The following is a 26,927-nucleotide window of genomic DNA, read 5'->3' as shown; positions in this document are numbered from 1 at the left end:
CCTGGCAGCCCTGCTGGTCTATTTCTCTGCAGTAGTATCTGATTAAAACCAGAAACAAGCATGCAGCTAGTCTTGTCAGATCAGACTTATAAGTCTGAACCACTGAAACACCTGATCTGCTGCATGCTTGTTCAGGGGCTATGGCTAATAGTATTAGAGGCAGAGGATCAGCAGGGCTGCCAGGCAACTGGTATTGTCTAAAAGGAAATAAACATGACAGACTCCATATACCTCTCTCTTCAGTTCCCCTTTAAGGACCAGGTCATTTTACATGCGGGGGGGGGGGGGGGGGGGGGTCTGGCAGCCGATTTCCCAATATAGTTGGCTAGGCATCCTGTCCCCAGTCTAGCCAGGTGTCCCCTGTATTGCCAGCAGCCATTACTCAGCTCCCAGGCTCCAGCGATGAGCAGCTCTAGCCTCCTCCGCTCTGGCCGGTATCCCCGCTCGCACAGCCGCTAAGTTCCAGGACGTGGCTTGATGACGTCATCAAGCCGGAACCCGACACTTAAGGCAGAGGGGGGGTTCCGGCCAGAGTGGAGGGGAGTGTCGATCGCTGGGGGAACGTCAGGGAGGGGATTCCCCGTCCTCGTCTTCCCCTAAGACCGCCGCTGCCAATAGTGATCACTACGATCGGCCAGCAATCGTAGTGAACACGTGCTCAGGAGCCAATCGCGATGGCTCCTGATCACTGAAGGGAGATGTCAGCTGTCTTATGACAGCTTAATCTCCCCACTCGGATGTGCACGATCGTGTCGGGAGCGGAAATGGCGGGTGGCGTAAATTCTACGCCGCATCAGAGTTTGGCAGCCACAAGTGCGGCGTTGGATTTGCTTGTCGCAGTCGCCAGAAGGTTAAGCTTGAGAGGAAACATCACAAAGCAGAGTTAGCGTAGAGGCGTGCAGGAACCAGCCAGCATTTGCCTGTATACTCGCACAATGTAACAGGCAGGCAGGCCGACCTGTTGTGCGCCACAAGCATGCGGGGGAGGTCCTTCTTCTCTCCTGTGAAGAGGGGAGGGGGTCATAAGTCAAGGATGAGCAGGAGACAACAAGCAATAGTAGCTGTTTGTGTCAGTCATTTGGTAATCTGAGCAGCATGCCTAAAGGTGCCCGGTAAAGATACAATCTCCCGAATGATTGGCCGTTCGATTGATCAAAGAAGGCTTGGGCCCTCCAGAGGTTTCCCGCTACTGAGGGATCAATTCTTTTTCACAGTGACTCCAGGTACCCTTTAGAGACCCAGCGTACCCAACCTTGGGGAACACCTGTGCATATGCTTGATTTTTGGACGAGATAGAGCCGAGCGGCCAACTCAGCTTAGTTCAATTTAGTGTGTACAAAGCTTTAAAGGACAACTGAGGCGGGGAAAAAAGTTGACTTTTACTTCTATGGGGCTTATTCTAGCACTCCATTGTCTTTTAGTTCCCTCGGTGTCCTCTGGGTCCCCTCCGGTGTTCCGCTGTCACCCTAATGACAGGCGCAGACTCTGTCCCGGCTGCCTGCCTCCTCGATCGCAGTCACACCACGCTCCCTGCCATGGGAGCTGATCGAGGAGACGTGCTGCCAGGACATCACATGGGCCATAGTGCTCAACCCAGCCGGGTCACAAACTGTAGTTGTGGTGACAGCAGAACAAAGGAGGGGACACGGAAGACACAGAGGGACCTGAAAGACTCCAGGTTTCCTTTAAGCCTCATTCTATTTATAATGATAAACATATAATAATCTGGTTGTATTGTATATGGCCACCTTAACCCACACTTTTTTGAGAGAGGTCGCTTCTTGGATATTATACATAAGGACGTACTGCTTACAATAAAAATCCTAATAAATATATGATGAGGTCCCAGAACAAGAATGTTACATTTCTATATATCATCAACTTCAGTCTTAATAGCAATTGTACTTCTACCATCTCTTCTATTTTAAAATGGCTAACAATGCACTATATTAATAGCTGTTATTTTAGTAGATATCACTAAACCGTATAGATTAGTATGCTACTCATATTAAAATGTATTTTATCCTGAATTACTTCCAGAATGCTATTGCTGCATCATTCACTATGCAGTCAGACCTTACAAGGCCCTTCTTGCTGCCAGGTCACTATAGCAACTGCGGGGACTGGTGATAGCTTACCTTTGATAAAAAACAGAGAGAAAGTAACAATGTTTACATCAATCTTGGGATAAAACCATCAAGTGGATAACAGGACACCTGCTATTCTTCTAAAGGTGGCAAGCTGGGCTAGGGCAGTGTAATACAGTACAGAAGGCTGGAGACAGAGTAGGACACTGTAGAGAGAGACAGAAAAGTGCATGATAGATGAAGGGGAGCAGAGAAGTGCAATATAGAGAAAGGAGAGCAGCGAGGTTCACTGTAGAGAGACAAAAGAGAGGAAGCAGAACAGTGCACTATAGAGGGATGGGGTCAGAATAGTGCATTAGAGAGAAGGAAGCAGAGAAGTGCACTGCAGAGAAAGATAGATGCGCTGTTTGTGCATTGTAGTGGGAAGGGAGCAGAGAAAAGCACTGTAGAGAGAAAGAAGGGAGGTGGGGGTCAAAGTGGTGCACTATAGAGGGATGGGACCAGAGTAGTGCACTATGAAGGGATGGGATCAGAGTGATGCACTATAGAGGGATGAGGTCAGAGTAGTGCACTGTAGAGGGATGGAAGAAGAGTAGTGCACTATAGAGGGATGGGATCACAGTAGTGCACTACATAGGGATGGGATCACAGTAGTGCACAATAGAGGGATGGGATCAGAGTGATGCACTATAGAGGGATGAGGTCAGAGTAGTGCACTATAGAGGGATGGAAGAAGAGTAGTGCACTATAGAGGGATGGGATCACAGTAGTGCACTATAGAGGGATGGGATCAGAGTAGTGCACTATGAAGGGATAGGATCAGAGTGATGCACTATAGAGGGATGAGGTCAGAGTAGTGCACTATAGAGGGATGGAAGAAGAGTAGTGCACTATAGAGGGATGGGATCACAGTAGTGCACTATAGAGGGATGGGATCAGAGTAGTGCACTATAGAGGGATGGGATCACAGTAGTGCACTATAGAGGGATGGGATCAGAGTAGTGCACTATAGAGGGATGGGATCACAGTAGTGCACTATAGAGGGATGGGATCAGAGTAGTGCACTATAGAGGGATGGAAGAAGAGTAGTGCATTAGAGGGATGGGATCACAGTAGTGCACTATATAGGGATGGGCTCAGAGAAGTGCACTATAGAGGGATGGGATCAGAGTAGTGCACTATAGAGGGATGGAAGAAGAGTAGTGCATTAGAGGGATGGGATCAGAGTAGTGCACTATAGAGGGATGGGCTCACAGTAGTGCATTATATACGGATGGGATCAGAGTAGTGCACTGTAGAAGTATAGGATCAGAGTAGTGCATTATAGAACAATGGAAGCAGAGTTGTGCACTACACAGAAAAAGATGTAGAGAAGTGCATTGTAGCGGAAGAGTGGTGCACTGAAAAGAGAGAGAGAAGCATAGTAAAGCAATGCAGAGAGAAGCAGAGTAGTGCACTGCAGAGTGAGAAGCAGAGTACGGCAGAGAGAGAGAGAGGAGCAGAGTAGTGCACTGCAGAGAGAGAGAGAGAGAGAGAGAGAGAGAGAGAGAGAGAGAGAGAGAGAGAGAGAGAGAGAGAGAGGAGCAGAGGAGTACACTGCAGAGAGAGAGCGAAAACTAGAGTAGTGCAGTGCAGAGAGAGAAGCAACGTAATGCACTGTAGAGGAATGGGAACAGAGTAATGCACTATAGGAGGATGGGAGCAGAGAAGAGCACTACAGTACAGTATAGAGGGGAGGGGGGCAGAGTAGTGCACTGTATAGAATGGGAACAGAGGGGAGGGAAGCAGATAAGTGCACTGTAGAGGGATGGGAACAGAGGGGAGGGAAGGAGATAAGTGCACTATAGAGGAATGTGAGCTGAATAATGAACAATAGAGGATTTCCATTGTATGTGCATGTGCGGCAAGAGGAACTTGTCCATAATCCTATATTGCCAATAACAGAACAGAAGTTGTCTTCAGTGCCACTGACATAGAACAAATCTGTACAGCTTTTCTGTGTATTTCCAGGTTTGTCTTTTCCTTGTGTGTCAGTTATCAAATTATTGTCTCAGTTTATTATTCTACGTTAACCTGTTTCCATTCATCGTCCTCACTTCACATTGTTCTTCCTAAAGCTCCAGTGCGTAGGCCAGCTTTGCCTTCTTCCTTTGTTGCCACTTGCCTGCGGCGTCAGCTGGAGAAAAACAGGAAAGTGGCAATTTGTTATTGGAAAATTACAGCATGTCAACATGATCATAAAAACAAAGGTTAGAACAAAATAGAAAATGTAATACGAACATTTGGCACAAATAAGAAGAAAGGTTAACGTACAAAGTAGACTACTCCTAAAATTGTTGGATTTTAATCATCCACATCTCTTGTGCTGCATATTGGACGCAATGCAATTCTGCAACAAGACTTTAAACTATTCATTTGGGTTAGACAGAGGGTAGTGGAGGAGGCTGTATCTAAATGTATACTTTTTAAGCATTTGGTGCTGTGAAGGTTCTCCTGTATTTCACTCTACAGGATCTTCTCAAAAAATGTGCATATTGTAATAAAGTTCATTATTTTCTGTAATGTACTGATAAACATTAGACTTTCATATATTTTAGATTCATTACACACAACTGAAGTAGTTCAAGCCTTTTATTGTTTTTCTTATTGATGATTTTGGCATACAGCTCATGAAAACACAAATTTCCTATCTCAAAAAATTAGCATATTTCATCCGACCAATAAAAGAAAAGTGTTTTTAAAACTAAAAAGTCAACCTTCAAATAATTATGTTCAGTTATGCACTCCATACTTGGTCGGGAATTCTTTTGCAGAAATGACTGCTTCAATGCGGCGTGGCATGGAGGCAATCAGCCTGTGGCACTGCTCAGGTGTTATGGAGGCCCAGGATGCTTCAATAGCGGACTTAAAGGAGTTGTCAGGCATATTTGAATAAAATAAACGCTACTTACCGGGGGCTTCCTCCATCCCCAAGTTTCCAGGACCTCCCTCGCCGCAGCTCTGCCCGCAGTCCCCGGCGATGACGTCAGAGCGACCTGGAGGTCGCTCTGTACTGCACCTGCGCGATCGGAGCTGTCAATCACCACCACGTGGGCCGGAGCGGACTGCGCAGACGCAGAACTACTGCTCCTGCGCACTCTGCTCCGGCCCACGTAGCAGTGATTGACAGCGCCGCTCTGACGTCATCGCCGGGGACCGGGTCGGAGCTCCGGCAAACGGCTGCGGGCAGCGCTGCGGCGAGGGAGGTCCTGGGAGCTTGGGGCTGGAATAAGCCCCCGGTAAGTAGCGTTTATTTTATTCAAATATGCCTGACAACTCCTTTAAGCTCATCCAGAGTGTTGGGTCTTGCGTCTCTCAACTTTTTCTTCACAATATCCAGATTCTCTATGGGGTTCAGGTCAGGAGAGTTGGCAGGCCAATTGAGCACAGTAATACCATGGTCAGTAAACCATTTACCAGTGGTTTTGGCACTGTGAGCAGGTGCCAGGTCATGCTGAAAAATGAAATCTTCATCTCCATAAAGCTTTTCAGCAGATGGAAGCATGAAGTGCTCCAAAATCTCCTGATAGCTAGCTGCATTGACCCTGCCCTTGATAAAACACAGTGGACCAACACCAGCAGCTGACATGGCACGCCAGACCATCACTGACTGTGGGTACTTGACACTGGACTTCAGGCATTTTGGCATTTCCCTCTCCCCAGTCTTCCTCCAGACTCTGGCACCTTGATTTCCGAATGACATGTAAAAGTTGCTTTCATCCGAAAAAAGTACTTTGGACCACTGAGCAACAGTCCAGTGCTGCTTCTCTGTAGCCCAGGTCAGGCACTTCTGCCGCTGTTTCTGGTTCAAAAGTGGGTTCATGCTTCCATCTGCTGAAAAGCTTTATGGAGATAAAGATTTCCTTTTTCAGCACGACCTGGCACCCGCTCACAGTGCCAAAACCACTGGTAAATGGTTTACTGACCATGGTATTACTGTGCTCAATTGGCCTGCCAACTATCCTGACCTGAACCCCATAGAGAATCTGTGGGATATTGTGAAGAGAAAGTTGAGAGACGCAAGACCCAACACTCTGGATGAGCTTAAGGCCGCTATTGAAGCATCCTGGGCCTCCATAACACCTGAGCAGTGCCACAGGCTGATTGCCTCCATGCCACGCCGCATTGAAGCAGTCATTTCTGCAAAAGGATTCCCAACCAAGTATTGAGTGCATAACTGAACATAATTATTTGAAGGTTGACTTTTTTTGTTTTAAAAACACTTTTCTTTTATTGGTCGGATGAAATATGCTAATTTTTTAGATAGGAAATTTGGGTTTTCATGAGCTGTATGCCAAAATCATCAATAATAAAAACAATAAAAGGCTTGAACTACTTCAGTTGTGTGTAATGAATCTAAAATATATGAAAGTCTAATGTTTATCAGTACCTTACAGAAAATAATGAACTTTATCACAATAAGCGAATTTTTTTTTAGAAGATCCTGTATAAGCCTTAGGGACAGAATATTTCATTCAGGCTGGCACTACCACCTCCATCCAAGCTAAGTGATTGAAGTAATCCCCACGGCAACTGCAGAGTAAGTGTAATGGGGAGGCAGTTCAGTGGAGGATCACTTAGCTTGGGGTAGAGGGAGAAGTCCTAGCTCCAGTGTAATGGGGAGGCAGCTACAGTGGGGGATCACTTAGCTTGGGCAGAGGGAGGAGACCTAGCGCCAGTGTAATGGGGAGGCAGCTGCAGTGGGGATCACTTAGCTTGGGGTGGAGTGAGGAGACCTAGCACCGGTGTAATGGGGGAGGCAGCTGCAGTGGGGGATCACTTAGCTTGGAGTGGAGGGAGGAGACCTAGCACCGGTGTAATGGGGAGGCAGCTGCGGTGGGGATCACTTAGCTTGGGGTGGAGGGAGGAGACCTAGTGCCGGTGTAATGGGGAGGCAGCTGCAGTGGGGATCACTTAGCTTGGGGTGAAGTGAGGAGACCTAGCACCGGTGTAATGGGGAGGCAGCTGCGGTGGGGATCACTTAGCTTGGGGGGGAGGGAGGAGACCTAGCACCGGTGTAATGGGGAGGCAGCTGCAGTGGGGATTACTTAGCTTGAGGGGGAAGGGAGGAGATCTAGCGCCGGTGTACTGGGGAGGCAGCTGCAGTGGGGGATCATTTAGCTTGGGGTGGAGGGAGACCTAGTGCTGGTGTAATGGGGAGGCAGCTGCAGTGGAGGATTACTTAGCTTGGGGTGGAGGGAGGAGACTTAGCACCGGTGTAATGGGGAGGCAGTTGCAGTGGGGGATCACTTAGCTTCGGGTGGATGGAGGAGACCTAGCACCGGTGTAATGGGGAGGCAGCTGCAGTGGGGATCACTTAGCTTGGAGTGGAGGGAGGAGACTTAGCACCGGTGTAATGGGGAGGCAGCTGCAGTGGGGGATCACTTAGCTTGGGGTGGAGGGAGGGAACCTAGCACCAGTGTAATGGGGAGGCAGCCGCAGTGGGGATCACTTAGCTTCGGGTGGAGGGAGACCTAGCACCGGTGTAATGGGGAGGCAGCTGCAGTGGGGGATCACTTAGCTTGGGGTGGAGGGAGGAGACCTAGCACCGGTGTAATGGGGAGGCAGCTGCAGTGGGGGATCACTTAGCTTGGGGTGGAGGGAGACCTAGCACCAGTGTAATGGGGAGGCAGCTGCAGTGGGGTTCACTTAGCTTGGGGTGGAGGGAGAAGACCTAGCACCGGTGTAATGGGGAGGCAGCTGCAGTGGGGGATCACTTAGCTTGGGGTGGAGGGAGGAGACCTAGCACCGGTGTAATGGGGAGGCAGCTGCAGTGGGGGATCACTTAGCTTGGGGTGGAGGGAGACCTAGCACCATGTAATGGGGAGGCAGCTGCAGTGGGGTTCACTTAGCTTGGGGTGGAAGGAGGAGACCTAGTGCCAGTGTAATGGGGAGGCAGCTGCAGTGGGGTTCACTTAGCTTGGGGTGGAAGGAGGAGACCTAGTGCTGGTGTAATGGGGAGGCAGCTGCAGTGGGAGATCACTTAGCTTGGGGTGGAGGGAGTAGACCTAGTGCTGGTGTAATGGGGAGGCAGCTGCGGTGGGGATCACTTAGCTTGGGGTGGATGGAGGAGACCTAGTGCCGGTGTAATGGGGAGGCAGCTGCAGTGGGGATCACTTAGCTTGGGGTGGATGGAGGAGACCTAGTGCTGGTGTAATGGGGAGGCAGCTGCAGTGGAGGATTACTTAGCTTGGGGTGGATGGAGGATACCTAGTGCTGGTGTAATGGGGAGGCAGCTGCAGTGGGGATCACTTAGCTTGGGGTGGATGAAGGAGACCTAGCACCGGTGTAATGGGGAGGCAGCTGCAGTGGGGATCACTTAGCTTGGAGTGGAGGGAGGAGACTTAGCACCGGTGTAATGGGGAGGCAGCTGCAGTGGGGGATCACTTAGCTTGGGGTGGAGGGAGGGAACCTAGCACCAGTGTAATGGGGAGGCAGCTGCAGTGGGGATCACTTAGCTTCGGGTGAAGGGAGACCTAGCACCGGTGTAATGGGGAGGCAGCTGCAGTGGGGGATCACTTAGCTTGGGGTGGAGGGAGGAGACCTAGCACCGGTGTAATGGGGAGGCAGCTGCAGTGGGGGATCACTTAGCTTGGGGTGGAGGGAGGAGACCTAGCACCGGTGTAATGGGGAGGCAGCTGCAGTGGGGGATCACTTAGCTTGGGGTGGAGGGAGACCTAGCACCAGTGTAATGGGGAGGCAGCTGCAGTGGGGTTCACTTAGCTTGGGGTGGAGGGAGAAGACCTAGCACCGGTGTAATGGGGAGGCAGCTGCAGTGGGGTTCACTTAGCTTGGGATGGAGGGAGAAGACCTAGCACCGGTGTAATGGGGAGGCAGCTGCAGTGGGGGATCACTTAGCTTGGGGTGGAAGGAGGAGACCTTGCACTGGTGTAGTGGGGAGGCAGCTGCAGTGGGGTTCACTTAGGTTGGGGTGGAGGGAGACCTAGCACCGGTGTAATGGGGAGGCAGCTGCAGTGGGAGATCACTTAGCTTGGAGTGGAGGGAGGAGACCTAGCACCGGTGTAATGGGGAGGCAGCTGCAGTGGGGGATCACTTAGCTTGGGCAGTGGGAGGAGACCTAGTGCCGGTGTAATGGGGAGGCAGCTGCAGTGGGGGATCACTTAGCTTGGGGTGGAGGGAGTAGACCTAGTGCTGGTGTAATGGGGAGGCAGCTGCAGTGGGGATCACTTAGCTTGGGGTGGAAGGAGGAGACCTAGTGCCGGTGTAATGGGGAGGCAGCTGCAGTGGGGATCACTTAGCTTGGGGTGGAGGGAGGAGACCTAGCACCGGTGTAATGGGGAGGCAGCTGCAGTGGGGGATCACTTAGCTTGGGGTGGAGGGAGACCTAGCACCAGTGTAATGGGGAGGCAGCTGCAGTGGGGTTCACTTAGCTTGGGGTGGAGGGAGAAGACCTAGCACCGGTGTAATGGGGAGGCAGCTGCAGTGGGGGATCACTTAGCTTGGGGTGGAGGGAGGAGACCTAGCACCGGTGTAATGGGGAGGCAGCTGCAGTGGGGGATCACTTAGCTTGGGGTGGAGGGAGACCTAGCACCATGTAATGGGGAGGCAGCTGCAGTGGGGTTCACTTAGCTTGGGGTGGAAGGAGGAGACCTAGTGCCAGTGTAATGGGGAGGCAGCTGCAGTGGGGTTCACTTAGCTTGGGGTGGAAGGAGGAGACCTAGTGCTGGTGTAATGGGGAGGCAGCTGCAGTGGGAGATCACTTAGCTTGGGGTGGAGGGAGTAGACCTAGTGCTGGTGTAATGGGGAGGCAGCTGCGGTGGGGATCACTTAGCTTGGGGTGGATGGAGGAGACCTAGTGCCGGTGTAATGGGGAGGCAGCTGCAGTGGGGATCACTTAGCTTGGGGTGGATGGAGGAGACCTAGTGCTGGTGTAATGGGGAGGCAGCTGCAGTGGAGGATTACTTAGCTTGGGGTGGATGGAGGAGACCTAGTGCTGGTGTAATGGGGAGGCAGCTGCAGTGGGGATCACTTAGCTTGGGGTGGATGGAGGAGACCTAGCACCGGTGTAATGGGGAGGCAGCTGCAGTGGGGATCACTTAGCTTGGAGTGGAGGGAGGAGACTTAGCACCGGTGTAATGGGGAGGCAGCTGCAGTGGGGGATCACTTAGCTTGGGGTGGAGGGAGGGAACCTAGCACCAGTGTAATGGGGAGGCAGCTGCAGTGGGGATCACTTAGCTTCGGGTGAAGGGAGACCTAGCACCGGTGTAATGGGGAGGCAGCTGCAGTGGGGGATCACTTAGCTTGGGGTGGAGGGAGGAGACCTAGCACCGGTGTAATGGGGAGGCAGCTGCAGTGGGGGATCACTTAGCTTGGGGTGGAGGGAGGAGACCTAGCACCGGTGTAATGGGGAGGCAGCTGCAGTGGGGGATCACTTAGCTTGGGGTGGAGGGAGACCTAGCACCAGTGTAATGGGGAGGCAGCTGCAGTGGGGTTCACTTAGCTTGGGGTGGAGGGAGAAGACCTAGCACCGGTGTAATGGGGAGGCAGCTGCAGTGGGGTTCACTTAGCTTGGGATGGAGGGAGAAGACCTAGCACCGGTGTAATGGGGAGGCAGCTGCAGTGGGGGATCACTTAGCTTGGGGTGGAAGGAGGAGACCTTGCACTGGTGTAGTGGGGAGGCAGCTGCAGTGGGGTTCACTTAGGTTGGGGTGGAGGGAGACCTAGCACCGGTGTAATGGGGAGGCAGCTGCAGTGGGAGATCACTTAGCTTGGAGTGGAGGGAGGAGACCTAGCACCGGTGTAATGGGGAGGCAGCTGCAGTGGGGGATCACTTAGCTTGGGGTGGAGGGAGGAGACCTAGCACCGGTGTAATGGGGAGGCAGCTGCAGTGGGGGATCACTTAGCTTGGGGTGGAGGGAGACCTAGCACCAGTGTAATGGGGAGGCAGCTGCAGTGGGGTTCACTTAGCTTGGGGTGGAGGGAGAAGACCTAGCACCGGTGTAATGGGGAGGCAGCTGCAGTGGGGTTCACTTAGCTTGGGATGGAGGGAGAAGACCTAGCACCGGTGTAATGGGGAGGCAGCTGCAGTGGGGGATCACTTAGCTTGGGGTGGAAGGAGGAGACCTTGCACTGGTGTAGTGGGGAGGCAGCTGCAGTGGGGTTCACTTAGGTTGGGGTGGAGGGAGACCTAGCACCGGTGTAATGGGGAGGCAGCTGCAGTGGGAGATCACTTAGCTTGGAGTGGAGGGAGGAGACCTAGCACCGGTGTAATGGGGAGGCAGCTGCAGTGGGGGATCACTTAGCTTGGGCAGTGGGAGGAGACCTAGTGCCGGTGTAATGGGGAGGCAGCTGCAGTGGGGGATCACTTAGCTTGGGGTGGAGGGAGTAGACCTAGTGCTGGTGTAATGGGGAGGCAGCTGCAGTGGGGATCACTTAGCTTGGGGTGGAAGGAGGAGACCTAGTGCCGGTGTAATGGGGAGGCAGCTGCAGTGGGGATCACTTAGCTTGGGGTGGAGGGAGGAGACCTAGCGCCGGTGTAATGGGGAGGCAGCTGCAGTGGGGTTCACTTAGCTTGGGGTGGAGGGAGTAGACCTAGTGCTGGTGTAATGGGGAGGCAGCTGCAGTGGGGATCACTTAGCTTGGGGTGGATGGAGGAGACCTAGCCCTGGTGTAATTGGGGAGGCAGCTGCAGTGGCAGGGATAAATAAATACTCACTTGCCGGCAGAAAAAAGAAGGAAGCCAGTACAGCGTGCAAGACGGACCTGGCTGCCGGCAAGTGAGTATTTATTTAACCTCGCCGCTGTTCGTGCGCCCGCTGCTACGCCGCATCCTCGTCTCTACATCGCCCCGCCCCCCAGTAGCCCCACCCCCGAAAACCGGTAAAACGAGATTGTACATTGTATGATTACCATGCACAATCAAACCACGGTATACCGTCATACCGGTATACTGCGGCAACCCTACTGCTGGGTCCCCCGTGGTGAAGTGTTAGGTTAGGAGGAATGGCTTGGGAGGAGACACTACACAAGATGCCCCTCCACCATATATGCACCAAGTTGAAAAAACAACTAGCAAAATTTATAGCAAATCCAGGATTTATAGCACATTTCTGGATTTATTAAAAAAACAAAACTGAACACTCGTCACTGCTGGTCCTGCACATCACTGCAAACACACTACTGACTTTTAAATTTCCTTTATTAAAAAAGATGTGCAAGGTATAAATTTATTGGCTTAAAATAGAAGTTAATTGCAATTATTCAGAAAGATTTTCCCATGATGCATCACTATTGATTATGCTTTATGTCCCTAAAAGTCATGAGCTTATTGACAGCGGACAGCAATATTACCCTTAAGGTAGCCATCCACTGGTCGATTTGCCATTAGATCGACCAGCTGACAGATCCCTATCTGATCGAATCTGATCAGAGAGGGATCGTATGGCTGCCTTTACTGCAAACAGATTGTGAATCGATTTCAGCCTGAAACCGATCACAATCTGTGAAGCCGCCGCTGCCGCCTGTCCTCCCCCCCCCCCCCCCCCGATCATACATTACCTGACGCTGGCTCCCGGGCGTCTTCTCCGCATCTTCTCCACGCTGCACCCGCTCCATCCCGGCGCTTCCTGTGTCACTCCATGACCAGGAAGTTCAAATAGAGCGCCCTCTATTTGAACTTCCTGGTCACTGCAGTGACAGGAAGCGCCGGGATGGAGCGGGTGCAGCGCGGAGAAGATGCGGAGAAGACGCCCGGGAGCCAGCGTCAGGTAATGTATACCTGATCGGATCGGCCGCCGCTAGCGACACGCTCTCTACCCGCGGGCGATCGAGGGTAATTTCCCGCACGGCGCAATCGACGGGCCGATCCGATTTCGGGAGGAAATCGGATCGGCGGGTGCATTTAGCGCGAACGATTGGCAGCAGATTCGATCCCAGGATCGAATCTGCTGTCGAAACGGCCGCGAATCGGGCCAGTGTATGGCCACCTTTACTTCTGCCAGCAGTACAGCAAGTTACGCTATTAGCACGACATGCAGCATTCGAGTAGCACAACTGTTGCTAAGGTAACACGCATTACTAACAAGCATTACTGGTAGGTGAACAGAGGCGCCAGTAGAATAAAAGTACATCAAATTTTAAAAAAATTGCTGGGAGGAAGTGGTGGACTGTGATTAAATAAATAAATACACATTTATTGAAGATACCCCAAGGATGCAACGCGTTTCGCGGGCACAGCCCACTTCTTCAGGCAATAAACAGGGGATAAACAACAGCAATTCTGTTATAGCAAGCATTACTGTTAGTAAAGCATGATACCGTAGCAACAGTCAAGCTATTCGAGTACTGCGCTAGTAGTGTAATTTGCAGCACTGCGGGCAGCAGTAAGGTTAATATTGCTGTGCAGCAATATTACCACAGGTACGTTCATCAAACCTCAAACACTGTAATAAAGTACTATGGGCTCACAGGAGACAGGAAGGTCATGCCTTGTCTATCACTGCGATTCTAGCACCTTCAATACACCAGCATAACACATTTTTAACTTGAATAAATCACAATCTGTCAGATTACGTTACTACAAAATCTTGTAAATTAAACATCTGAAAAATGGGCTCTTCCTTTCTGGCACTTAGTGGGCTGAAAGAAGCCCATATAAACAAGAGCCATACTGAAAATGCACAATTATAATCAGTTTGTTTGTTTTATCATATATTGAGCACCTTCATAGTGCATTCCAGTTAAGACTTTAACCCTTTAGCAATCAAATAAATTAAAACTTTATTTGGCTGCAGGGACAAATTTTTCCTGCTGCTGGGAAAGTGTGCCTTCCTAAGCCTGGCAGGCTCAGTAGGACATGCAGAGTGGGCGGCAGGGAGATTTTACAGTTACCTGTCCGGATGGCTGGAACGGCTTCTTCATCCTCCACCTCGGCAGCAATGTAACCCCGACATGTCTTCTTATATCACACGATATGGCATGTGATCCAGGAGAATGTGTCAGCGTTATAGCGCCACCCAGTGGTGGAAAGGATTCTTCAATTACGCCTCTTCCACCACCAGGTGGTGCTGTAAGGCTGACACGGTCTCCTGGATAGAAATCGCCACTGCGAGACTTGAGCGCAGGATACAGCCGATATATGGCTTATCCTGCTGCACAGGTCCCAGTGGCGTTAATTACTATTCCCCCTCCAGGTCTGCGTGGATGGTGGGGGATGGCGTAATTCAGGTTCCAGCTATTGCTAGCGGCCGAATTACAGTGTTTTAAAAGTAACTTCCGCTCTGTCTTCTGACGGCGCCGAAGTTACTCACTGTGCGCAGCTATAGCCGTAATTCCTATTACGGTCTATGGTGGCGCCGGCTGCGCCCAAATCTCCTGCGCTTGATTCCTAGAGTTTGCCCAGAAGGCCTGTTAGAAGTTAGGAGCCGCCAGTAGAGGAAGAGAAGAACCCGGAACAGGTAAGTATAACTGCTCCCCTAGATTTGCCGGAAGAGGTATAGAGTGCACAGCAGCAGGCATGGGCTGAAATTCAGCTTCGGATGATCCAGGTAGTTACTATCTAGATTTCACCCAGTAATGCTGTGCGGGCTGGGCGGGGGGTCAAGCTTACCTATCTGACGTCTTCTTCGCTCGTCCCTCGGCGCCTCCCACGATGCGTTCCACGCGGCGTCACGTGACTACAAACACTTCAACCGGGAAGGAGGAAGTGTTTGTAGTCACGTGACGGCGCATTAGAACGCATCGTGGGAGGCACCGAGGGACGAGCGAAGAAGACGTCAGATAGGTAAGCTTGACCCCCCCCCCCCTTCCCCAGCATTACTGGGTAAAATCCGGATAGTAACTATCCGGATCACCCGAAGCCGAATTTCAGCCCATGCCTGCACAGCAGTCTTCAAATGAAAAATTTAGTTTGAAGCTGCGAATGGGTTAATCCAGTCACCTGACACCCACTAAAAAGTGAAAGCGTGTGCACTGCAATGATTATTGCCATGGTAAGAAATATGAAACACAACTCACAGGTCACTGTTCCCGAGAAGACGACGTGTCTCTGTTACCCTGTGGAATAAACACATGCATCAGGGTTACAGCATTGCCATAATGACAGAGCCAGCTGCTGACAGACAATTTGTTTCTTACAATGTGACCTTTATAAAGTTTATTCATCTCTTACGACATGATTAAATAATTTGAGGAATTACAGAGACCAGCCGTACCCAATACAAATGGATCTTTAATCAGGCAGAGAGCACAGTGCAGTAATCTGTAACAAGCCTTCAGGAATCAGCTCTCATTATCCTGCTCTGCATTGATGGAAGGTTGCATCACAGTGGTTGCTATTGATTAGAGCAGAGCAGTTCTCTCTGTGATGCAAACTCCCCTCCACACAAAACATTCAATTTACTGCAGGGCCTTGAGGAACAGAATAACTTATATGAAGGTGAACTTAGGCTATGGTTAGGCTCAGAGCAGGATCATCCACAAGGCAACCTAGGCAGCTGCCTGGGGCCTAGTGAGTGTCAAGGGGACCAGCTGCTACATTCTTTGCCGTCACTCCCAACCCAGCTTACCAGAAAGACTATCATGGGGGACCAAAACTACTGCCTTCCCTCATGCTGATTTTGTCTTAATCCGTCTCTGGTTAGGCTTTATTGATTAGGGACTTAGTTCGCTGGGTCCCAGCACTGCAATGTGAGACTGCTATGCACTACGCCGCCATGCCCCCTATTGCTTGGAAAAGCTACAGCTTGTTAATGAGATTATTATTATTGCTTATATAGTGCCAACATATCCGTGGCGCTGTACAAAGTAGGAAAGCAAACAAGGGATGCATAATGATACAGACAATGATATACATATAGACACTGGTACAAAATACAGAACTGGTGATTACAATAGCAGATGTAACATGATGAATAAAATGTATAACAGAGCGCAGGCTATTAAATGAATAACATTCCAAGACACAAAAGGGGGAGAGAGCCCTGCCCTTGCGAGCTTACAATCTAAAGGAATGGAGGGAAACAACAGGTGGGGGAAGTACCCAGTATATATAACAGCAGTGCGTGATTAGGATATTTAGTGAGTAATAAAACTAGACGTGAGGTTGAAGGGTGCATGGCCATAAGATAGAGCATATCCTTGTCGGAAAAGAGTTTTGAGGTGCTAATAAGTTTAAGTTCATGAAAATAATACATAAATTATATTTACATTATAAATGACATTCATGCAGCTTAAAATAAGAATACATTTGCAAGAATTAAAACAGCATTTGCATTAACTCAAAATTTAGAGCAACTCATCCACCAACTCTAGTCATTGCTGTCCCAATCTCTCGTCCAGCTTTCCAATAAGGTAGTTCCCTGATCAACAAAAGACATAAGGACTGTAGGCTCCTTGAATCCGTTCTTAAACCTGTGACTTTTTTTCCTTTCTATGTCTGTTTTGTCACCTTCAGTGTCTCTGTTCCCGCTCTGTACCTCTCTGTCCCCTTCTGTGCATCTTAATGCCCCTCGGTGGCTCTGTCGCCTGTGTCTCTCTGCCCCCCTCTGTGCCTCTTTGTCACCTTATGTGCATCTAAATGCCCGTATGCCCCCATCTGTGCCTCTTTGTCCCTCTATGTGCCTCTCTGTCCCTTGTGCTTCTCTGTCTCCCCTCTGTGCCTCTCAAGTCTCCTTCTGTGCATCCTAATGCCATTCTGTGGCTCTGTTGCCTATGTGCCTCTTTGTCCCCTTCTGTGCCTCTCTGTCCCCTTTGCCTCTCCATCCCCTCTTTATCCCTCTGTGCTTCCTTGTCTCCTCTGTGCCTTTTTGTACCCCAGCCTTGCAGAGCTCCGCCGTGGCTGGACTGGGTTGGCTGGACTCGGGTTGGTCTCACCTTCCAACCCGAGTCCAGCATTGTCCATCTATCTGCTCTGCCCCCTGCACCCTGTAGTGTACATCACCCCGTCCTGTATGTCACATGATGCACAAGAGCCAGCAGGAGGACAGACAGCGCTGGACTTGGTAACACCACACCTATGTGGGCAAACCTGGAAGGGTCAGGAAAGGTAAAGTCACTCACCTGAGGTTCATCCCTCATTACTTGCAAAATCAAGTAACCCATTTCACACTCTCATGCAAATACTTACAGCAGACCAGCCACCCAGGAACCACTACTATCCCTACAGCTAAGTGAAAAGAGGACTTCATTTGCAAAAAAAATTGCAGGTACCCAACAATTGCTTCGACTCCTAGACTCTGACTCCAAAGCCCTAGCAGGGCTATGGAATCAATACAAAAACTATTCGAGTCCAACTCCGACTCCTCAAAAATTGATCCAACTCCTAAGCACTGTTTGAAAGACTGTGTCATTCTGCTGAGATAATAAAACATTAAGCCTACTTTTACGGGTTTTTACCCGAAAATAAAAATGGGGATTCTAAAAATTTCATTTTCGGGAGTAGGAGGATAGATACAATGGTTTATCTCATCAGCTTATTTTCTCCTCAGGTTTCCTCAGAAGCATGAGTCCCGTACATTCGCTAACTATGCTTTGGGAATCTGTAATGCCCCATTTCTGTGACTTATGTTCCATTTTATGAACTGACTGTTAAACCGTAGTGGAAAATTATTTAAGTTCAAAAAAGAAGTCCTGTGAAAAGGTCACCGGCAATGGCGATAACAGCCGACATTCTCAGTTCTCATGTGTGTTTGGAAAGCCCTTAAAAGCCATTAGTATCTGCAGATGAAGTGCAGGCACACTCTGCACTGGGCAGCGCTCCAGCTCGCTCCTTCTCATTCATTACCTCAGGCAGCGGTTTACATTGTGCATTGAGGGGATACAGGCTGATGTCAGAGTGCTGAACAGGAAAGGCTTGAGGAAGCTGACTGCTATGCCTAGTGCATAATCACACCATACATCACAGGTCTGCTCTAAGATCTCACAAGGACAAGAACAGAAGCCTTCCGATGGCGAGGGTCATAAATACGCCCGTGTTCCTGTACCCAGGGAGTGAGGCGTCCTTGCTGTGTTTAGGAAACAGGGTTGTAAACATGACTATGCTGGATTTACTCTCAGTAATTGTGGTTTTATCGAATGCAAGCAATGCAGAATTCTAACTATGAATAATTAAGAGACCTGAGGCAATGCAGAGTTGGGGCCTGGCACGCCAGAGAGCATTTTGCAGATTTTCGCTTTTTAAAAAGTGCTTCTATTGACTTGCAATAAAATCGCAGTAAAATTGCAATCGTGCCTACTTCGGCACAATTTTACCACGATTTTACAGGGAACCTAAACTGAGAGGGATATGGATGTTTCCTTTTAAACAATACCAGTTGCTTGGCAGTCCTGCTGATCTCTTTGGCTGAAGTAGTGGCTGAATCACACACCTGAAACAAGCATGCAGCTAATCCAGCTAATCAGGTGCTCTGACTTTAGTCAGAGCACCTGATCTGCATGCTTGTTGAGGGGCTGTGGCTGAAAGTATTAGGGCTCGTTCCCACTGTTGCGACGCGATTTCGGCCGCATTCCGACGCTTGTAAAAACGCATGCGGATGCTTTTCCACATGCGTTTTTACCCGCGATTTCGCCTGCGATTTCGCATGGCAGGGTGCCATGCGAAATTAACCATGACACTGCCAGGGCTAAATAAAATTGAAAAAGGTGCGAAATCGCACGCGAAATCGCGGGTAAAAACGCATGTAACAAACGCATGCGTTTTTACTATTAAATACATTAGCGGCGATTCGCACGGATTCCCGACGCAGGCGAAATCGTTGGCTCTTTTGTGCGTTTTTTTCACGCTGAAAAAAACGCACCTCAACAACGCTACAGTGGAAACAGGCCCATCCACTTGTATTACATGTGCGGATCTGCATGCGTTGGACGCATGCAGATTCGCGATAGTGGAAACGAGCCCTCAGAGACACAGGATGAGCATGAGAGCCAGGCAACTAGTATTAGTTTAAAAGGTAAAATCAATATCCTCCTCAGTTTAGGTTCCCTTTAATGCAAGCCAATGGAAGCGAACCCGCAAAACGCTCTCTGATGTACAAGGGCCCTGCTTTATTATATAGTGTTATTATTCTAGCTTATTAAATGCCATGCTTCCTGGCTGTAATGATGATGATCTTTTAGCCGGCGCAGCATCCGAGGTACACATCTGCCACAAGCAGGGATGCTCAAGGGGGTCCTAATAATTCTAAGTTGATGCAAATTTTATGCAGCTTTACAAAGTTTGGAGATTAATTAATTGAGTGCATCTCCTGGCTGTATATATTTGCAAAAAATTAGTATCAACCCGGATTGTTAGCATCTAACTGACCATCCCTAGCAACAAGCGATTAAATTGTAATTCCTAATCTATCCAATGCTGACCACTATGGCGAGCTGGAAAATGGAATTGATAGCAAAGAAAAATTAAGAGGTTCTAACACACTGAATTCAATAGTACTCAGTGGCATATGGGCTGCAGTCGCAGCATTCGCCGCCATAACAGGCAGGGCTGTGGAGTCGGAGTTGGAGTCGAGGAATCGGAGCAATTTTGGGCACCTGGAGTAGGAGTCGGTGGTTTCATAAACCGAGGAGTCGGAGTCGGATGAATTTTTAACCAAATCCACAGCCCTGGAAAGTATTAGACTAAGAAGTCGGAGTCGAGGGGTCTGAGCCATTTTGGGTACCTGGAGTTGGAGTCAGTAGTTTCATAAACTGAGGAGTCGGGTGATTTTTGGACCGACTCCACAACTCTGGTGACAGGGCCCGTGCTCCAGGGGCCCTGCTTGTTCTCCCCACGTGCTGTGTAGGGGGCACTGTTACTGTGAGATGGTGTGCAAGGGATCAGGAATTAAATACATGTGGAGCTGGATCCCAGCAACGCGGGTAATTACCCGCTCTGAATGTGCCCGCTGCTGCGCCCCCCACCTGGCTACCTATACCTGGCTACCTATACTGGGGACACCTTTACCTGGCTACCTATACTGGGGCACCTTTACCTGGCCACCTATACTGAGGGCACCTATGCCTAGCTACCTATACTTGGGACACCTATACCTGGCTAGCTACACTGGGGACACCTATACCTGGATAGCTATACTGGGGACACCTATACCTGGCTAGCTATACTGGGAACATCTATACCTGGCTACCTATACTGAAGCACTCATACCTGGCTACCTATACTGGGGGCACCTGTGCGTGGCTACCTATACTGGGGGCACCTACTGTATATCTGGCTACCTACAGTCGGCCAAAATTTTTGGCTCCCCAGAAATTGTTCCAGAAAATCAAGAATTTCTCGTAGAAAAGTATTGCAGTACCACGTTTTGCTATACACATGTTTATTCCCTTTGCGTGTATTGGATGAAAAAAAAAAAAGAGGAAAAAAAGCAAAGTAGACATATTGTCACACAAAACTCAGAAAATGGGCTGGACAAAATGTTTGCCACCTTTTCAAAATTGTAGATAAATAGGATTGTTTCAAGCATGTGATGCACCTTTAAACTCACCTGGGGAAAATAACAGGTGTGGGCAATTTAAAAATCACACCTGAAAGCAGATAAAAAGGAGTTAAGTTCTCTTAGTTTTTGCATTGTGTGTCTGTGTGTGCCATACTAAGCATGGACAAAAGAAAGAGAAGAAGAGAACTGTATGAGGACTTTAGAACCAAAATTGTGGAAAAATATCAACTATCTCAATGTTACAAGTCCATCTCCAGAGATCTAGATTTGCCTTTGTCCACAGTGTGCAACATTATCAAGACTTTTGCGACCCATGGCACTGTAGCTATTCTCCCTAGGCGTGGATGGAAAAGAAAAATTGCTGAAAAGTTGCAATGCAATATAGTACGGATGGTGGAAAAGCAGCCCCAAATAAGTTCCAAAGAAATTTACGATGTCCTGCAGACTCAGGGAGTATCGGAGTCAGTGCAAACTATCCATCGACATTTAAATGAAATGAAACGCTATGGCAGGAGACCCAGGAGGACCCCACTGCTGACACAGACACAAAAAAGTAAGACTACAGTTTGCAAAAAATGTACTTGAGTAAGCCAAAATCCTTCTGGGAAAACATATGGTGAAGGTTCTATAATGTTTTGGGATTATTTTGCTGTCTCTGGCACTGGGTGCCTTGCAAACATGTTTGCAAGCCATCATGAAATCTGAGGATTACCAAAGGATTTTGGATCGCAGTGTAGAGTCCAGTGTCAGAAAGCTGCGTTTGTATCCGAGATTTTGGGTCTTGCAGCAGGACAATGACCCCAAACATTCGTCAAAAAGCAACCAGAAATGGATGGCAAAAAATGCTGGAGAGTTCTGAGGTGGCCAGCAATGAGTCCAGATTTAAATCCCATTGAACACCTGTTGAGAGATCTTAAAATTGCTGTTGGGAAAAGGTGCCCTTCCAATAAGAGAGACTGGAGCAGTTTGCAAAGGAAGATCAGTTCAAATTTCTGGGTGAGAGGTGTTAGGTGTTATTGATGGTTATAGGAAGCAACTGATTTCAGTTATTTTTTGCAAAGGGTGTGCAACCAAAAATTAAGTTAAGGGTGCCAATAATTTTGTCCAGCCCATTTTTGGAATTTTGTGTGACATTATGTCCAATTTGCGTTTTCCTCTCTTTTTGTTTTGTTCCAATACATACAAAAGGAACAAACATGTATAGCAAAAACGTGTTACTGCAATACTTTTCTGTAAGAAATACTTTTGGGGTTGGCAACAATTTCAGCAATGATTGTATACTGGGGGCACCTACAGTACTGCCCATAGTTATTCATACCCCTGGCAAATTTTGACTTAAAGTTACTTTTATTCAACCAGCAAGTCAGTTTTTGACGGGAAATTACATAGGTGTCTCCCAAAAGATAACAAGGCGATGTACAAGAGGCTAATTATTGTGGGAAAAAAGACATTTCTCAGCTTTTATTTACATTTGAGCAAAAAGTGTCCAGTCCAAAATTATTCATACCCTTCTCAATAATCAATAGAAAAGCCTTTATTGGCTATTACATCAATAAAACGCTTCCTATAATTGCAGACCAGCTTTTTGCATGCCTTCACAGGTATTTTTGCCCAATCATCTTTAGCAATGAGCTCCAAAACTTTCAGGTTGGAGGGTCTTCTTGTCATCACCCTGATCTTTAGCTCCCTCCACAGATTCTCAATTGGATTCAAGTCAGGATTCTGGCTGGGCCACTCCAAAACGTTAATGTTGTTGTCTGCTAACCATTTCTTCACCACTTTTGCTGTGTGTTTTGGGTCATTGTCATGCTGAGATTAGTGTTGGGCGAACATCTAGATGTTCGGGTTCGGGCCGAACATGGCCGCGATGTTCGGGTGTTCGACCCGAACTCCGAACATAATGGAAGTCAATGGGGACCCGAACTTTTGTGGTTTGTAAAGCCTCCTTACATGCTACATACCCCAAATTTACAGGGTATGTGCACCTTGGGAGTGGGTACAAGAGGAAAAAAAAATTTAGCAAAAAGAGCTTATAGTTTTTGAGAAAATCGATTTTAAAGTTTCAAAGGGAAAACTGTCTTTTAAATGCGGGAAATGTCTGTTTTCTTTGCACAGGTAACATGCTTTTTGTCGGCATGCAGTCATAAATGTAATACATATAAGAGGTTCCAGGAAAAGGGACCGGTAATGCTAACCCAGCAGCAGCACACGTGATGGAACAGGAGGAGGGTGGCGCAGGAGGAGAAGGCCACGCTTTGAGACACAACAACCCAGGCCTTGCATGAGGACAAGAAGCGTGCGGATAGCATGCTTTGTACCACCATGCAGTCATAAATGTAATAAAGATAAGTGGTTCAATAAACAGGGACCACGCGGCAACGCTAACCCAGCAGCAGCACACGTGATGGAACAGGAGGAGGCGCAGGAGGAGAAGGCCACGCTTTGTGAGACACAACAACCCAGGCCTTGCATGAGGACAAAAAGCGTGCGGATAGCATGCTTTGTACCGCCATGTAGTCATAAATGTAATAAAGATAAGAGGTTCAATAAACAGGGACCACGCGGCAACGCTAACCCAGCAGCAGCAGCAGCAGCAGCACACGTGATGGAACAGGAGGAGGCGCAGGAGGAGAAGGCCACGCTTTGTGAGACACAACAACCCAGGCCTTGCATGAGGACAAAAAGCGTGCGGATAGCATGCTTTGTACCGCCATGTAGTCATAAATGTAATAAAGATAAGAGGTTCCATAAACAGGGACCGGCAACGGTAACCCAGCAGCAGCAGCAGCAGCACACGTGATGGAACAGGAGGAGGCGCAGGAGGAGAAGGCCACGCTTTGTGAGACACAACAACCCAGGCCTTGCATGAGGACAAAAAGCGTGCGGATAGCATGCTTTGTACCGCCATGTAGTCATAAATGTAATAAAGATAAGAGGTTCCATAAACAGGGACCGGCAACGGTAACCCAGCAGCAGCAGCAGCAGCAGCACACGTGATGGAACAGGAGGAGGCGCAGGAGGAGAAGGCCACGCTTTGTGAGACACAACAACCCAGGCCTTGCATGAGGACAAAAAGCGTGCGGATAGCATGCTTTGTACCGCCATGTAGTCATAAATGTAATAAAGATAAGAGGTTCCATAAACAGGGACCGGCAACGGTAACCCAGCAGCAGCAGCAGCAGCAGCAGCACACGTGATGGAACAGGAGGAGGCGCAGGAGGAGAAGGCCACGCTTTGTGAGACACAACAACCCAGGCCTTGCATGAGGACAAAAAGCGTGCGGATATAGCAGCAATGCTTTTTGCCGCCATGCAGTCATAAATGTAATACAGATGAGAGGTTCAATAAACAGGGACCGGAAACGCTAAACCATCCCAGATGTTCATCGGTCATGTTACTTGGTTGGGGTCCAGGAGTGTTGCGTAGTCGTTTCCAATCCAGGATTGATTCATTTTAATTTGAGTCAGACGGTCTGCATTTTCTGTGGAGAGGCGGATACGCCGATCTGTGATGATGCCTCCGGCAGCACTGAAACAGCGTTCCGACATAACGCTGGCTGCCGGGCAAGCCAGCACCTCTATTGCGTACATTGCCAGTTCGTGCCAGGTGTCTAGCTTCATGCCCGGTTTCAGGTCCAGCGGTGCCAGCCACAAATCCGTCTGTTTCTTTATTCCCCTCCAAATTTCCTCCCCTGTGTGCTGCTTATCCCCAAGGCAGATCAGCTTCAGCAACGCTTGCTGACGCATGCCAACAGCTGTGCTGCACTGCTTCCACGATCCTACTGCTGCTGGTGCTGGGTTAGCATTTCCGGATGAGGTACAGCTTTGAGATGCGTTGGAGGAGAAGGAGTCAGAGAGGTAGGTGCTGCTGTTGTTATCCAGCTGTTTGCGGCGTGGGCAACACCCGCGCCGTAGCAGGTGAGGAATCGCTGCCAGGCTCCACAAGGTTCACCCAGTGCGCGGTAAGGGAGATGTATCGACCCTGGCCGAACGCACTCGTCCAGGTGTCAGTGGTGAGGTGAACCTTGCAGGCAACGGCATTCTTCAAGCTTCGGGTTATTTAGCTGACCACGTGCTCATGCAACTCAGGCACTGCAGAGCGCGCAAAGTGGTAGCGGCTGGGAACCACGTAACGTGGGATGGCCACTGACATCATGCCCTTGAAGCTGTTTGTCTCCACCACTCGATATGGCAGCATTTCGCAGGCCAGAAGCTTGGCTATGCTGGCTGGCTGTTACTGCCACGGCCCGGGGGTCATTTGCTGGCAATTTCCTCTTGTGCTCAAACATCTCAGAGACAGACAACTCAACCGTAGCGCTGCACACCGAAGGGCTGTTGGTTGTTGTGTTTGATGAACACTGGGAGACCTCAAGAGCACTAGTCCGGAAAGTGACAGTGTCAGCATCGTCTGATGTTTGTGAATGTTGTGAACCACGCAATGGCTGGGCTACTGCTGCTGCTGAGGCGGGTCTGGTGGTGAGTCTGGTGAACCCAAGGGAGGCAGTGTTGCTGGTGGTACCCTGTCCTGCCGCGTTTGCCCACAGAGTGGGATGTTTGGATAGAATGTGGCGGCTCATGCTGGTGGTGGAGAGGTTGTTAATACTTTTCCCCCTGCTCAGGCGGGTCTTGCACACCTTGCAAATCGCCATGGTAACATCCTCAGTGCAGTCTTCAAAGAAAGCCCAGACTTTAACTGGCTGAGGACTCGGACCTCGTGCGTGATGTGCTGGTGCTGCTTAACCCACTGCTGGACGCTTGAGAAGTCATCCAAGTAATTATCTGGTCCTGTTCTTTTGGATCTGTGAGGGTTGTTGTCCTGGACAACATGGGCAGTATTGAGTGGGTTTTCTTGGGTGCTCCCCTGTGGCCTGTACGTGAACCGTCAGGGGAAACACCTCTTCCCTTGCCCCTCCCTCTTTCACCGGATTTCTTCCTCATTTCACTTATCCTTAAAGTACACGCTGACTGGCAGCAGTACAGTGGCAGTACAGAAATGCTATACAGTGGTGGGTGAGCGGTGTACCACTATTGTCAGCAGTGACACAGAGCACAATGCTATACAGTGGCGGGTGAGCGGTGTACTACTGTTCCCAGCAGACACAGAGTGGAAGTAAACACAATGCTATATAGTGTGGCTGAGCCGTGTACACAGAGTGGCATTAAACACAATGCTATATAGTCTGCTATATAGTCACCCCGAACAGGGTGATGTTCTGCAGAACCCGAACAGTGGCAAACACTGTTCGCCCAACACTACTGGGAGGGAACGCAGATTTTAGTACCTAAACACACGATACAACATGTTTTCCGGGGTCGGACTCTGAGGCACATACAGATGGTCCCGATCATCATCCTCATCATACAACTCTTCTCCTGAGTCTGACCCACCCACCACCTCTGCCACCCCAACATCCCCAGACACAGACCCCTCATCGTCCTCAACATTAACTTGGGATGCTGGCCTGAGCCAGACCTCCTCCTCCACATCAGGCCCCATCATCTCCTCAATGGCAGCCCTCATTAATCGCTCTGGCGACGGACTGATGGACACAACGTTCTCCTCCGGGGAGGGCTGCTGCTGACCACTGGCTGCTGGGGTGGATGTTATAGCTTGCGTGGGGCGTTGGCTGTTGCTGTTGTTGGGAGTGCTGCTCACAGCGGAGGTCTCTGGGGAACTCATGTTGAGCTCATATAGTGGTTGACGGTGAGTGGAGTATTACTGATCCCAGCAATATACACACTGACTGGCAGAGTACGCAATGCTATATAGTGTGGCTGAGCGGTGTACACAGAGTGGCAGTAAACACAATGCTATATAGTCTGGCTGAGCGAGCGGTGTACTACTGTTCCCAGCAGAATCAGAGTGGCAGTAAACAATGGTATATAGTCTGGCTGAGCGGTGTACACAGAGTGTCAGTAAACAATGGTATATAGTCTGGCTGAGCGAGCGGTGTACTACTGTTCCCAGCAGAATCAGAGTGGCAGTAAACAATGGTATATAGTCTGGCTGAGCGGTGTACACAGAGTGTCAGTAAACAATGGTATATAGTCTGGCTGAGCGGTGTACACACAATGCTATATAGTCTGCTATATAGTGTCAGTAAACAATGGTATATAGTCTGGCTGAGCGAGCGGTGTACTACTGTTCCCAGCAGAATCAGAGTGGCAGTAAACAATGGTATATAGTCTGGCTGAGCGGTGTACACAGAGTGTCAGTAAACAATGGTATATAGTCTGGCTGAGCGAGCGGTGTACTACTGTTCCCAGCAGAATCAGAGTGGCAGTAAACAATGGTATATAGTCTGGCTGAGCGGTGTACACAGAGTGTCAGTAAACAATGGTATATAGTCTGGCTGAGCGGTGTACACACAATGCTATATAGTCTGCTATATAGTGTCAGTAAACAATGG

General features: G+C 49.3%; 1 protein-coding gene across 4 annotated transcripts in view; it reads right to left on the bottom strand.

Moving 5' to 3' along the window:
- Nucleotides 1–318: 318 nt before the first annotated feature.
- The window catches only part of RELL2 (RELT like 2), a 76,233-nt gene continuing 49,624 nt past the window's right edge, over nucleotides 319–26,927 (bottom strand). For all 4 annotated transcript variants that reach the window (XM_068277709.1, XM_068277710.1, XM_068277712.1 and 1 more), the window contains exons 7-8: nucleotides 15,102–15,140; nucleotides 319–4,263 (exon numbers count right to left, since the gene is read on the bottom strand). In XM_068277709.1, the coding sequence (XP_068133810.1) occupies nucleotides 15,105–15,140 (36 nt within the window). In that variant the 3' untranslated portion in view covers nucleotides 319–4,263; nucleotides 15,102–15,104. The remainder of the gene's footprint in view (nucleotides 4,264–15,101; nucleotides 15,141–26,927) is intronic.

The sequence above is a fragment of the Hyperolius riggenbachi genome, chromosome 3 (genome assembly GCF_040937935.1).
Source record: "Hyperolius riggenbachi isolate aHypRig1 chromosome 3, aHypRig1.pri, whole genome shotgun sequence".
NCBI classification, from domain to species: Eukaryota; Metazoa; Chordata; class Amphibia; order Anura; family Hyperoliidae; genus Hyperolius; species Hyperolius riggenbachi.
The sequence above is the reverse complement of the archived record's forward strand: the minus strand, read 5'-3'. Positions and strand labels throughout refer to the sequence as shown.